The sequence below is a fragment of the Poecilia mexicana genome, unplaced genomic scaffold, assembly GCF_051168715.1.
Source record: "Poecilia mexicana isolate PSO_F unplaced genomic scaffold, ASM5116871v1 scaffold_4, whole genome shotgun sequence".
Taxonomy (NCBI): Eukaryota; Metazoa; Chordata; class Actinopteri; order Cyprinodontiformes; family Poeciliidae; genus Poecilia; species Poecilia mexicana.
In genome coordinates this window covers 19,512,113-19,523,290 of record NW_028263373.1, presented here as the reverse complement: position 1 = coordinate 19,523,290, position 11,178 = coordinate 19,512,113, and the positions used below count along the sequence as shown (strand labels likewise).

At 36.4% G+C, this 11,178-nt stretch overlaps 1 protein-coding gene and 1 long non-coding RNA gene across 2 annotated transcripts; both read left to right on the top strand.

Moving 5' to 3' along the window:
• Positions 1 to 1,218: 1,218 nt before the first annotated feature.
• LOC148159971 (uncharacterized) lies at positions 1,219 to 2,325 on the top strand. The gene is made up of 2 exons (XR_015762691.1): positions 1,219 to 1,556; positions 1,794 to 2,325. It is a non-coding gene; the product is annotated as an uncharacterized LOC148159971 (long non-coding RNA).
• Positions 2,326 to 4,507: 2,182 nt separating this feature from the next.
• tbc1d7 (TBC1 domain family, member 7) lies at positions 4,508 to 11,154 on the top strand. Its single transcript, XM_014981216.2, has 8 exons — positions 4,508 to 4,780; positions 5,791 to 5,910; positions 6,894 to 6,974; positions 8,001 to 8,191; positions 9,617 to 9,754; positions 10,142 to 10,287; positions 10,561 to 10,690; positions 10,795 to 11,154. The coding sequence occupies exons 2-8, from the start codon at positions 5,799 to 5,801 to the stop codon at positions 10,879 to 10,881; spliced, it is 885 nt and encodes a 294-aa protein (XP_014836702.1). The 5' UTR covers positions 4,508 to 4,780; positions 5,791 to 5,798; the 3' UTR covers positions 10,882 to 11,154.
• Positions 11,155 to 11,178: the final 24 nt, after the last annotated feature.

Here is an 11,178-nt window from a genome sequence, read left to right as displayed (position 1 = left end):
ACAATGCAAAAATAAAACATATTTCCAAGGAAGGAATGTCTTGATAAATTCTGACTGAAATAGGAATCAATCTTTCTTAAAGATGAATTCTTAATCTATTTATCAATTTCTGCATGTTGAATCAATAGTCTTACCAGCTTTAAGTCCATTTCAGTCCATCATGGCTGAATGTCCAAAATATCCTCCCTTTGGCTTTGTAGAGTGTGATGCAGTACACAGTCTTTGAAACTATGAGAAGTACCGGTACACATCCTTTGCCATGTGATCTGGAACAATAAAAGTCACTGGTTCCTGTGGACAGGAAGAGAGTTCAAAAGTCATGTTTGTTCAGAAAAAAGGGTACCTGGACAGGTAGGTGAGCCTGGGGCAGTACTAAATAATACATTTTACATTTCAAAGTGTGACATCACAGAATTTTCTTCTGAAGCTCCTCCTCCTGCTACTAGAAACAGAGTTAACACAGAGTACATGTTGAATCGATGCTCATACCACCTTTAAAAGTCTCTTTCAGTCCTTCATGGCTGAATGTCCAACAAGAACAAAAAACAAACAACCCATTGCGTGACAAAGCAAACATGACTGAACTAGGACAGTTTCATATTGCAAATGAATAGCCATCTTGCAATGTTAGTTAGCTTTATTGCAGATGTTTTGCTGAGTGGCCTAAATGTGGTTTTATTTTGTATTATTTAATTTTGAACCTTTGTTACATCTGTGTATAGCATATGACATTTCATGCAAGCCTGGTTACTTGCAACTATATACAATACATTGTGACACAGATAGTTGTAAATTAGCTGTGAAGACATTACAAGTTACGAAACATTAAAAGTAATAATTAGTTCCACTCTATTTGACCTGCTATAAAGTTAGTTATGATAATTGTGTTTTTTCCAAACACTTTTTATGCATCCCTCAGTTGCAAGAAATGGGGTACATCCTGGAGAAGCCACCGTTGCATCACTAGTCCATTTTAAACCACAAATGTAAATAAACAGCAAAATACAGTAGTACGCCCTTCTACAAACTTCAACTCACAATGGATTCAGATCTAAACTTGACCTCTCTGTCTTAAATTTCATTTAACAGTCGTCTAAAATACACTGCTCAAAAAAATAAAGGGAACACTCAAATAACACATCCTAGATCTGAATGAATGAAATATTCTCATTGAATAGAGCTTTGGAGCGTGACGTCACTGCTCTAGTCTGAGGGGTATCAGCGCCATCTTAGGGGTCCATAGACAACAGTCTCGCAGTATAAAAAAAACAGTCTCGCAGATTTTTTCAATCCAAGTTACTTAAAATAATTTAGCTATGGTACGAACTTGCTACGTTATTGTCTGTAATGTCCGATCACACGACTGAAACGGTAAAAGGATATAAGACGGACTTTGGTTTCACTATTATCCTGCTTGGAAACAACGTGAGGAGGCTAAGCTATCGGTGCTAACGAAAAGAAGACGAATGTCCTGGTATCAGCGGTGACACGTCTTGATATCACGTTCTCGAAAATCCCCAGATACCTACAAGTTTCCTCCAGACATTTCCTTTCTGGTGAGTGTCTAAATTTGCTTTGTTGGTTTTGTGTCATAATGTTGTTCTATGATTTTGTCCGAGTGTTCTTACGTTCAGTTTCTGTTGTTTAGCTCGGGCTAATATTGTTTATGTAGCATAGTCCGAGTTTTGTCAGTGGACATCGAGGTTATTACATTATTGTGAAGTAAACTATTTTACTAGTGTTATCAAATGTACAGCTTTAATAGCGATGTGTTCTGATATGTCCTCTTAAAGGCAAACCGACGTATGAAATGGATGAGCTCAATCCTGACTGGGGTCCAGCGCTGAATGTGGGTCACTGAGGTAAACGCCACAACATCGGACCGACATGGGCGTCAATTAAAGAGGAGATACAGCAAAACCATCAACAGGTTACTGAGACTGATTTCATTATTTACCCCAGAAGAGGTAAATAATGAAAACACAGTAGCAGAGGCAACAGAAGTGGAGCAAGTTGGAGAGGCTGAGGAGGAAGGAACCCCAGGAGAGGAGCTCAGCAAGGCTGCAGACTCTGAAGAGGAACAGGAACCATTTGTGTTGAAATACAGTTGGAAGTGGCTGTTCTCTCATTTAATAATTTAATGTATTAAACATTCATGAATCGTTTGATTCAAGCACTTCAAGTTGCATGTAAACGTGAAGAAAAGAATCACATTTTAAGTAACAATTTGATATTTAAATATTCAGGTAATAAACATACATGTAATGAGATTATATTTTTAAATAAATATTTTATGTGATTAAAGTAAACAATTATATAATCAGACATCTGTCAAGACACTGGGTTTTTGGGTTTGTTTTGCTTTTCATTTTATTAACTTTGTGTTTCAATTCACTTAAGTGGTTCATGGTATTTAGTGTAGTTAGAATAATATTATTGCTTTTCCTTGTTTGTCTGAGTCCATGTCAAGCCTTCTTTAATGACTATTCTATTTTATCCTTCTAGTTATTTCTTATTTCAGCCTCCCTGCAGGGTTTCTAGTAATGTTTATTTCTTAATTTGATCAGCATAGGTTCAGTTATTGTTCCATGTCTGAGTCTGTATCTTTCTGTGTCATTCTAGTTGGGTTATTTCTTTGTTTAGATCTTCTAGTTTCTCTTGCTCTGTGTTCCTTAGTTCTTATTGTTAGATCAGCCTTGTTTCTACATCCACATAAAGTAAGTCCACTGCCTGCTGCATTTGTGTCCACCGCCACATCATGACACAAACCAGATGAAAGAGCCCATCTTTAAACATTTAATGTGTAATTAAACAATAAAGGTGACAAATTTTATGAAATAGACCACACTTTAATAAATATTTGTTGTATTTAACATATTTCAGGTAAGTGAACATGTAATGACATAGATCCTGGCCTAGAATTTTATGCAATTGAACATTACGGGTAACAAGTGATGATCATCTGAGGTAATACATTTTATGAATTTTCTTTTTTTTTTAATATAATTCTGGTTAAAAAAGGGGTCAAAATGGAATAAAAATATGCCTAATCTATAGTTTAATAGAATAATTGTACACAGATTTTGAGTTAATAGGTTACATGACCTACAAGCTAAGAAAAATAAAAAATTTTGACTGCAGAAATAGCTAAAAAAATATATAAAAGGTGTTCAAATGTAATAAAGGTGAGTGTGCCTCATCTATACAATCTAGTAGAACAATTTCAAGCAGATTGAGTTAATGGGACACAATTTGGAAGCTACTGAAGAAAACATTTAATATTAAAATTATTGAATATGACTTAAAATTTTAATAGAAGATAGTGTGCCTCGTGTAATAGCATGAATGTCCACTTTTTGGTATCAGTTGGTCACAAGACAAAGCATTTATGCACAGGAGTGTTCGGAAATTGACAGCAGCAATGTGAAACTCCGAGCGCTTGTGGAGAGACTTAAGAACAGCTGGCCGAAATTAGCGTTCATAAATCGGATCAACCTTGAGCTGAACGTCTCTTACTCCGTGGAGCTCGGTTTATCCAGTATCCAACTTGAAAACAACTTTACTGCGGTTGGTAACACAATGAAAACACCGGTGTTCTGAATAGTTTGTTTTGGTCTGTGGACCCCAGACATGGCGCCGAGCGACGAAAACGTCATATCCTGTGACGTCAACTCCAAAGCTCTATACTTTGTTCTGTACAAAGTTGAATGTGCTGACAACAAAATCACACAAAAATCATCAATGGAAATCAAATTTATTAACCAATGGAGGCCTGGATTTGGAGCCACACACAAAATTAAAGTGAAATGTTCCCTTTATTTTTTTTGAGCAGTATATAATCATAGTCCACTCACTGCATGCATCCCTGTTCAAAATGTGTACTTGCTTGCTCCTGCATAGAGAGACAGCTACATGCATACCTGGTTGAAGAAGTTGCACCCCCTCAGTATGTCGTTAAATAATGCAGCATAAATGTTTTTAAATAACTTTACTGGGCCACTTACCTGAAGATATCTTCTGTGCCCTACTACTTTTTACATTTCAGAAAACTCTTGGGCATACTCAAACAGAGTAGAACATAATCAAATTAGCCCTTTTTTGTTTGAAAGGAAGAAGGAAGAAAGAAGTTATTGAACTGTCCACAAATTGTTCTTTATATAAAGTAGGAACATCTATAAAAATAATTATCTGGTTAGTGAAAGTAGATAATTTTACTGTAACCATATAAAATTATCTTGGAACACAGGAAAGCCGACACGAAGTGGCTAGATATTTTCTACCCCAGATTTTTAATATCCGAGACAAATTAAACGCATCATATCTATCGAGACCTGCCTCTTCAATTTCGTCACAGACCTTCTAAATAAGGGCTAATTGTGAGATTTAAAAAAGCGAAAAGCTAAATTTAGCTCGCAGGCTGGATAAAATTTATGATATATTTATATTTTACGTTTCTGTTAATATAAAATAGAAATAAAACGATATTGATTAAATATGAAAACTTCACTTAAGGATTTTATTTTGATAGTAGTACCCGGAAGTTGTATTCTATACGTCAGCGGCTTGTAATTTTTTAGTGTAGCATCTGGTGCAACAACTTCCAGTTGAATCTAATTCAGTAGCCTAACAGATAATGTAAACATCAAAGAGTAAAATCAAGACATTTATTATTTCGAGCTTTAAAAGTGACGTGTTCAAGCTTTCGGTTCCCACAACCAGAAACAACGAATGTAGGACTGAGGATAACAACAAACTGGGGACGTTGTGAAAGTACACCAAGGTGAGACGATTATGTTGTCATGTCACGTAGTTTTACATATTGTTTCTCGTTGCCCTTGCACATCAAGAGATTCATAAATCTTTCCCTCATTATCTTATTGGCAGTGTTTCCGTAAGTTTCAGATCTGGGGAGTTTACTGAGCACAGGTTCAACGTTTTCTGTTGGAAAAACCACAGACTATCATCAAATATTGTTTGACTTTCTTTTGAAAGTCTATTAATTTTGTTTTTAATTGTACATGTAGATACACCCACTTGAAAATTGGGTCCCAGTGTTGACCCAATTTTCAACACTATTGTACCTTCCTCAGTATTATACAGTGTTTGTGCTTTCTGGACCCTTCTTGACACCCCAAAGCCTTCTTCACTCCTACTAAGCCTCCCATCCTGACGTACTTTAAGATAGAGAACACTGTTATTTCAGCTTTTTCTGTCTCATTTATTTATTTATTTATTTATTTACCAGTTGGATAGTTAGTTTGATAAAATGTTATGACTATGCAGACGCACCAAATCATAAAAGAGAAACAATGTGGCCCAGGTTTCTTTGCAACAAAAGCCAATTGAAAATTAAAGAATTACAAGATTGTATCCATTTACTCATCAAATCAAATGTCCCTGGTCTTTATTTGAATTTTAGTAAATTCCTAATAAGGCATTAAAGTATGTGTTTGTAAACCAAGAGAGGTCTGAGTTGTTTATTTTTATGTAACGAAACAATAGGGGGGAAATATTTTTTTTTTTTAGTAATGAGCTGATAAAATATTAGAGTCAAGGAAATATTGGCAGATTCTGATCCCTTGCTGATTGATTTTGAGATAACTGCAACGAAGGGAAGTTTGATAACTATTTTGTTATAGCAAAAATATAACAAAAGTGATTTCAGTTTTTACTTTACTAATGCTCTTTCCAATATTGTTACTCTGCAGAATAATCTAAAAACCGTGAATTGTCGTCACTGTAAATTCACAGAACCACTAAAGATGTCTGCTTTTGGACCTGATTGTACAGGTTACATCATGGCTGATGACCCTCAGAGGAACTTTCGTTCTGCATATTATGAAAAAGTGGGTTTCAGAGGAGTGGAGGAGAAAAAATCACTGGAAATACTTCTCAAGGACAATCCACTGGGTAGGCAACACTTTTAGAACAAAAACATGTCAGAAACGCACATGCTAGATGGGGGTTCTTTGGAACATTACTTCCTTACACAGCCCTGAAAATTATGAAATTAGTTTTGTATTTTCCCCAAGTGTGGCTAAGTTAGATGGGTATGAAGAAAATAAAAGGTTTTGCAGTTTTACATCTTCTCAAATTAAATGAAAGGGAGAAAAAGATATGAATTTAAAAAAAAAAATCAGGGTTTTTTCTAAAGATTTCTATAAAGGCCTTGACTTCACCTCTGCTTTGCCACTTCACAACAGATTATGCAGCTCATAAATATTTCTGGTTTTAACCAGATTGGATTTAGATGCTAAACAAGTGATTTAAATTCCTTTTTAGATTTTGTGAAATGAATGTTTTGCTGGTGGCAAACTGTGATTTAAAGGATCTGTATTTAATCTAGGCTAATCCTGTCCTGTTTCCAAGTTTCAAAGATTTTAAATGGTCTATGTTTGTCCAAATAACAATTATTACAACTTTTTCTGATTTGCAAGCAGATTCAGCAGCATCTTTGTATACATATATCCATAATGTCATAAAAACTGATGGAAATATAAAACTAGAGAACTGAGTATTGAAAAGTATGAACATTTGGTAAATGGGAATAAAGAAGCTGTGGCATACTGTTGGAGTAACTATCCAATTAAAAATTTTATTAGAATATTTTTATTGTGTTGACCTAATGTGATACATTTAACTTAAGCTGCATCTTCTTGAGACAGTGTAAAATCATATTTATTGACATGTGAACTGCAGTTACAGCATCATTTAAACCTTATTATTGAAATGCTGCTTAAATAAGTGGGTAAAACTGATGAAAATTTGATTTTTTTTTTATTATGAAGTTTGTCTGTAGCACTACTGAAAACAAAATTCAATAATGACATATGTTGTATTGGTGAGAGATTATTAACTAATCAAAACAACTGAATAATTTTACTGTCCTGCAGATCTAGAAAAACTCAGCACCTTCAGTCAGAGGTTCCCTCTCCCATCCATGTATAGGATTCATGTTTGGAAGGTGCTGCTGGGTAAGAAACCACACACACACACACACACACACACACACACACACACACACACACATTCACCAAAATGTCTGCTTGTGCTTTTTTTTAGACTAATACTTCCTTTTAAAATTGAAGAAAAATGAACAGAAAGCATTTAAAACACACAGCAATCACTTGTGAAATTTGAATATGAAACAACGTTTCCCTACTGGTTAATCATTCTGTATGGTAACTGTGCTCTCAATATCATCATCCTACTGTTAAAGCCGTGTGACATATACTTTACTTGGATTTATTCTTGTCAATTTTATGTCAGAATAATTTAACCACTTACCAACACTTATTTTTTCATGAAATCAATTATGGGAAAAGTATTTAAGAAGGAAGTAACTGCCGGATGCTTCTGTTACTGCACATCCGTCAAGGGAAGGATAAAAGTCCATTTCCAAACCATCTAATGTCGATCAATTCTTCAGGGAAAGTCAGTTACAAGTGTAAGCATTTACAACCTCTACTAATATGCCCAGGAATAGACTCTCCATCAAACTTATCTCAAGGTCAGACCGTGCAATGTTGTGGAAATTACAAAAAAACTCAAAGTGGAGATGTTTGGCCAGAATGAAGAGCATCAACTGCAAAGCATGGTGGTGGAGGAATGATGATCGCGGTGACTCTGTCATGGAGTCGACGATGGACTTATGTAGAAACAGGACAGTGATTACAATGGTCCAGTCCAAGTCCAGGTGCCATCCTGATGGATAGTGCTGTGTGACACATTTAAAAAAGCTGTGCAGATGTCGGCAAACTGATGTGTTCCAAACTTCCTCCATAATGACGTGAGAGACCAATAAAGACAGTCACAAAACGCTGAATATGAGTTATTGCTGCTTAAAATCATTCTACAAGCTGTCAAATCATGGGGTGTACTTACTTTTTCTCAAAGCTGTAATTTGGTTTAATTGTCTTCTTGAAGTGTAGTTGTGTAGAGGGGTTATAAACTGACAACATCTCACCTTCCATCGTCTCTGACTGTCATTATTACTGCAGGTATCCTCCCTCCACACAGTGACTCTCACTCTTTGGTTGGAGGCTACAGGAAGGAGCAGTACCAGGACGTTGTGGAAGCTTTGGAGGTGATGAGATACATTAACTCATCTACGCCCTCCACCCACATCTACCTACGGATGTTCCAGCTGGAAAGCCAGGTGCTCCCGCGATGCTCCGAGACCTTACCGCCGGTGAGATGTAACACTCTGTGGATCAGCGCTGAACTGACGCTGCATACACTCTTATCTTCAGGAAATGATTCATTGAATAATGGCTCGGTTGTGGTCCAGATTTTACATAATTAAAACTGAGCTCCATCACACTTGGAATTTGAAGCTTTTTTTTAATTTTTATTAGCAACGTACTGAGTTATAGCCAGCTAAAACCAGATATCTCAAAGATTTGTTTGTGAAAGTCATCAAGACATAACCAACTAAATTAAAAGCATTGGTGCCAGTAATTGCAGAAGCAAACCCCACATTCTTGGGTTTGTTATGGGAGTGAGGTTTTATATCCCCCAGCTTGTCTCTCCTGATTTTATTGCAGCAAACCAAAATGTGTTTGAAATGGCAAATGTCTTGCCTCACTCTTCCCAAGCGTCAGGCTAGAACTACTGAAGGGTTGAGGCAACACCCCAAACATGTTTGTATGATATCATGGAGAAATAAAAAAAAAAAATCTGCAAAGATAATCAGGAAGAGAACAGTGAACTTCCACAAGGCGGATTCATTCTTTGGTGCAAATATCAGATGCCTTAAGATGCAATGTTCTTCTGTTTTAACATTTATCCACAAGAATAAACATTTGAGAATGTTGTGCCATAATAGGGTTTAGGATGAAGACAGGATCTGTGTCTCAGAGGTAAAGTATCAGTCCCAGAGCAAAAGTAAACAGACCTTGCGAAGAAGCTGGATGAAGCGAGTGAGAGGTCATATCCAGTAAACCGAGTTCTGAAAAACTACAGAATGAGGAAGAACGAACTACTCCAAAACCAACATAAAATGCCAGATTACAGTTTGCAAATGTATTCAGGTGCAAAATTAAAATGTGTGATTCCGTGCTCTGATGTCAATAAATTGCACTGTTGTATTTGGAGGGGAAAAAATAGACATGCTTACATACCTGAGAACAGCAACCCTTCATGTTGTGAGGATGTTTTACTGCAGGAGGGACTGGTGCATTTTACAAAATAGATGCCATCATGAGGTGAAAACATGCGAATTATGTGAAAATGAACCTTGGTTACAAATGGGTTTTGCAAATGGAACCTAAGAATATCACCAAATCTATAAGAGAGTGTCTTTTGAACAATAAATTCAGTAGTTTGATGTGACCATTTAAAAAAGCCTTCTTATCTCAGTCTCAGAAAATTTGTGGAAAAAGCTGAAAGGAAAATACTAAAGAAATGTCTGAAAAGTCCTGAATTTGTAAAATTCTCTTAATAATTTCTCACATTATTTTGGCATTAAGCAGATAGAAATAATCTTGGTAAAACTACAGGATATAAAATAGGAAAAAATTTAGTCTGACTTAATAGTAAATTCACACTGCAATACTGGAGACTCCAGCACGTACAAAGGTTTGTTTTGCTAAATGTTGCTGTGTTTCATTTCCAGAATGACGAGAATGAAGACTTCCTGGCCATCAGCAGAGCCATGGAGGAGATTGTTGACGATTCCATCGACTGCTACTGGCTGATCAAGTGTTTCATAAATCAGTTCCACATTAAGTTTGGAGACTCACTTCCTCACCTCGTAAGTGTTACTTGTGACTCCGAGGAAAAACTAACATGTTTTCCAGCTGAATTTAAATTTTGAATTTGTTTTTAAAACATGAAATAGGTCATTTTACGGCTGGATCCACCCGATTAATTTTAGATGCAATAAATGCATAAAAGCTCAGCAAAGTAACCCGTCCTTACCTTTTTTACTCTTTATTTGTAAATTACAAGACGTACAATGTTGGAGTTTTCCACTGGGAATTTTGCCTGTATCGCCCATCCAGTAGAAAGTTGTCTAATAAGTATTAACTGCTCTTGAATCGATACTATTTTGTATAAATGAGGCCATAAAATTAAGTTCTGCAATAGTTTCCATCAGTGCTAAGTTTTCTTCTTATTTTTGGGGTTTGCTCTGTTGTAGCCAAAGAGTTTGGAACATTATCTGAGTCAGGAGGAACCTCGGCTGCTGAACCACCTGAGGAGCATCGGGGCGCTGCCTCAGCTGCCGTACAGCCTGTGGTTCAAGCGCTGCTTCGCCGGCTGCCTGCCTGAATCCAGCCTACAGAGGTCAGTTTACAGCCATCACCCTAATCCTACCAAACCTAGACAGTACAACAATCTATTCACAGGTTTTTTGACAGAATGTTCAAAGTGGTCTTGCTGCAAACTAAGAAACAACAGGAAATGCAGTTGTTTGGGATTAACTTATTAGAAAAGGTTTCATTTTTCTTAACTGCATCACTTGAAGATACCAAGAATAATTCCTTGTGGCTCATACTATCCTGTTACTATTTCTGAGACCTTTAAGTGTTTATTTTATATTTATTTATTTTTTTACAGGGTGTGGGACAAAGTGATCAGTGGCTCCTGTAAGATCCTGGTTTTTGTCGCCCTGGAGATACTGCTCAGCTATAAGATCATTTTAATGGGCCACACCCGGCCAGAGGGTGTGGTTAAGTTCCTGTGTAATGTAAGAAAAAGTAAAAAATAAAATATATATATATATATATATATATATATATATATATATATATAAACTTGCCTCTGTTTAAGATCTTAATCTTTGTCTTCCAGATACCTCAGGAAAACACAGACGCTATCGTCACCAAAGCCATCGATTTGTGGCAGAAATACTGCGGCAACCCGAACCACGCCGTGTAGCCATGCCGACTCAGGACTGCAGCAGGAATCCTGCCTCCTTCTACCAGGAGACCACAGCATTCTGTCTGATGGGATCATTTCTGCCGAGCTTAACCCAAAACTCATCAGGAACCCCTTTTGATGAGGATTCCAAAACATTTTTCTGGATGTCATCTCCCAACTGAGAACACTACAAACTGTAATGGGACGGACAATGAAGTTGTGATGAAGACTGAAGAACTACCAGTTATGGATGTGGATTTCTTTCTAATTAAAATCACAAACACAAACGTACATTTTTTTTTATAAGTTTCTTTT

What these genes read in the sequence shown, in the direction of transcription:
- tbc1d7 (XM_014981216.2), top strand. Translation starts at nt 5,799, where the DNA reads ATGGCTGATGACCCTCAGAGGAACTTTCGTTCTGCATATTATGAAAAA. An exon ending in TGTTTGGAAGGTGCTGCTGG is followed by an intron (nt 6,975 to 8,000) that starts GTAAGAAACCAC and finishes TTATTACTGCAG; the next exon opens with GTATCCTCCCTCCACACAGT. An exon ending in TGGTTAAGTTCCTGTGTAAT is followed by an intron (nt 10,691 to 10,794) that starts GTAAGAAAAAGT and finishes TTTGTCTTCCAG; the next exon opens with ATACCTCAGGAAAACACAGA.